The sequence below is a fragment of the Ursus maritimus genome, unplaced genomic scaffold (assembly GCF_017311325.1).
Source record: "Ursus maritimus isolate PB19 unplaced genomic scaffold, ASM1731132v1 scaffold_9, whole genome shotgun sequence".
In the NCBI taxonomy this organism is placed as follows: domain Eukaryota; kingdom Metazoa; phylum Chordata; class Mammalia; order Carnivora; family Ursidae; genus Ursus; species Ursus maritimus.
This window is the reverse complement of record NW_024427107.1, coordinates 90,269-91,955: the sequence shown is the minus strand read 5'-3', so window position 1 is coordinate 91,955 and position 1,687 is coordinate 90,269. Positions and strand designations below refer to the sequence as shown.

At 36.6% G+C, this 1,687-nt stretch overlaps 1 protein-coding gene across 1 annotated transcript in view; it reads right to left on the bottom strand.

The window, feature by feature from the left end:
- Positions 1–624: 624 nt before the first annotated feature.
- LOC121101723 (zinc finger protein 567-like) overlaps positions 625–1,687 on the bottom strand; it is a 1,304-nt gene continuing 241 nt past the window's right edge. Inside the window, exon 3 of the mRNA XM_040626032.1 lies at positions 625–1,678. Within this exon, the coding sequence (XP_040481966.1) occupies positions 683–1,678 (996 nt within the window). The 3' untranslated portion in view covers positions 625–682. The remainder of the gene's footprint in view (positions 1,679–1,687) is intronic.

Genomic DNA, 1,687 nt, shown 5'->3' with positions numbered 1-1,687 from the left:
TTTCCTTAATATAAGACTATTCAACTTATTTACTTCTTTTTTTTTGATAAATTGCAATTTAATCATATGATGGAATTCTATATAGAATAGAAATAAATGAATTTCTGCCGCATGCACTGATGATGAGTTTTACAGACATAATGATGAATGAAACAAGCCATATATAAAAGAATACATGATGTATAATCCAATTTATATAAAGGTTCATAATATGCAAAACCTAATTTATAATGTTAGAATTCAGAACTGTGGTAAATTTTGAGGAGGTAACAACTAATTTTTGTTTCATATGTGCAATGAGAAATACAGTTCACACTTCCTTTCTTTTAAAATGCTTCTGCTCACAATGTGGTCCATGGACAACTACCAGTTGGTCAACTGCTTATTACTGGGTCACAACAAGGTATGTATTGAAATTAAAAATAAGCAATTTTAAATGTTTGTAGAAACTTGACAGAGGAAGTTTATGCCTACTGAATCTAATAATAAAAAATTTAGGGTTGTATTTTCAATGACTATTGTCATTTGTCCAGTTATTCTTTGTGTGTTATTTAGGCTCACAAACAGTAGGTAAATTTGTGGGATAGTACCTTAAACGGTTGAATATTATTATATTTACAAGCTATATCATGTACAGGGTTTACTATGACTTCAAAAGCTTTTACCAAAAAAGTCATATCCTTTACTGAATTCCCATGGTTTCTACCTTGTGAGTTTTTTGATGTACTATGAGGTTTGACTTACAACTGAAGAACTTCCTACATTCTCTACATTCATATGGTTTCTCTCCTGTGTGAGTTTTCTGGTGGTGAATGAGGTTTGATTTCCTACTAAAGGCTTTCCCACACTGAGGACATCCATTGGATTTCTCTCCTGTATGTATTCTCTGATGAACACTGAGGATTGCCTTCTGGCGGAAGGACTTTCCACATTCATTACAAATATATGGTTTTTCCCCAGTATGAATTCTTTGATGGAGAGTGAGGGTTGTCTTTTGGCAGAAGGACTTCCCACATTCACCGCAAATATAGGGTTTCTCTCCTGTGTGAGTTCTCTGATGATCAATGAAGTATGACTTCTTTCTAAAAGCACTTCCACACTGAGTACATTCATAGGCTTTCTCCCCTGTATGTGTTTTGTGATGTCTAGTGAGAGTTGCCTTCTGGCGGAAGGACTTTCCACATTCATTACAAATATAGGGTTTTTCCCCAGTATGAATTCTTTGATGGAGAGTGAGGGTTGTCTTTTGGCAGAAGGACTTCCCACATTCACCGCAAATATAGGGTTTCTCTCCTGTGTGAGTTCTCTGATGATCAATGAAGTATGACTTCTTTCTAAAAGCACTTCCACACTGAGTACATTCATAGGCTTTCTCCCCTGTATGTGTTTTGTGATGTCTAGTGAGAGTTGCCTTCTGGCGGAAGGACTTTCCACATTCATTACAAATATAGGGTTTTTCCCCAGTATGAATTCTTTGATGGAGAGTGAGGGTTGTCTTTTGGCAGAAGGACTTCCCACATTCACCGCAAATATAGGGTTTCTCTCCTGTGTGAGTTCTCTGATGATCAATGAGGTATGACTTCTTTCTAAAAGCACTTCCACACTGAGTACATTCATAGGCTTTCTCCCCTGTATGTGTTTTGTGATGTCTAGTGAGAGTTGCCTTCTGGCGGAAGGACTTTCCACA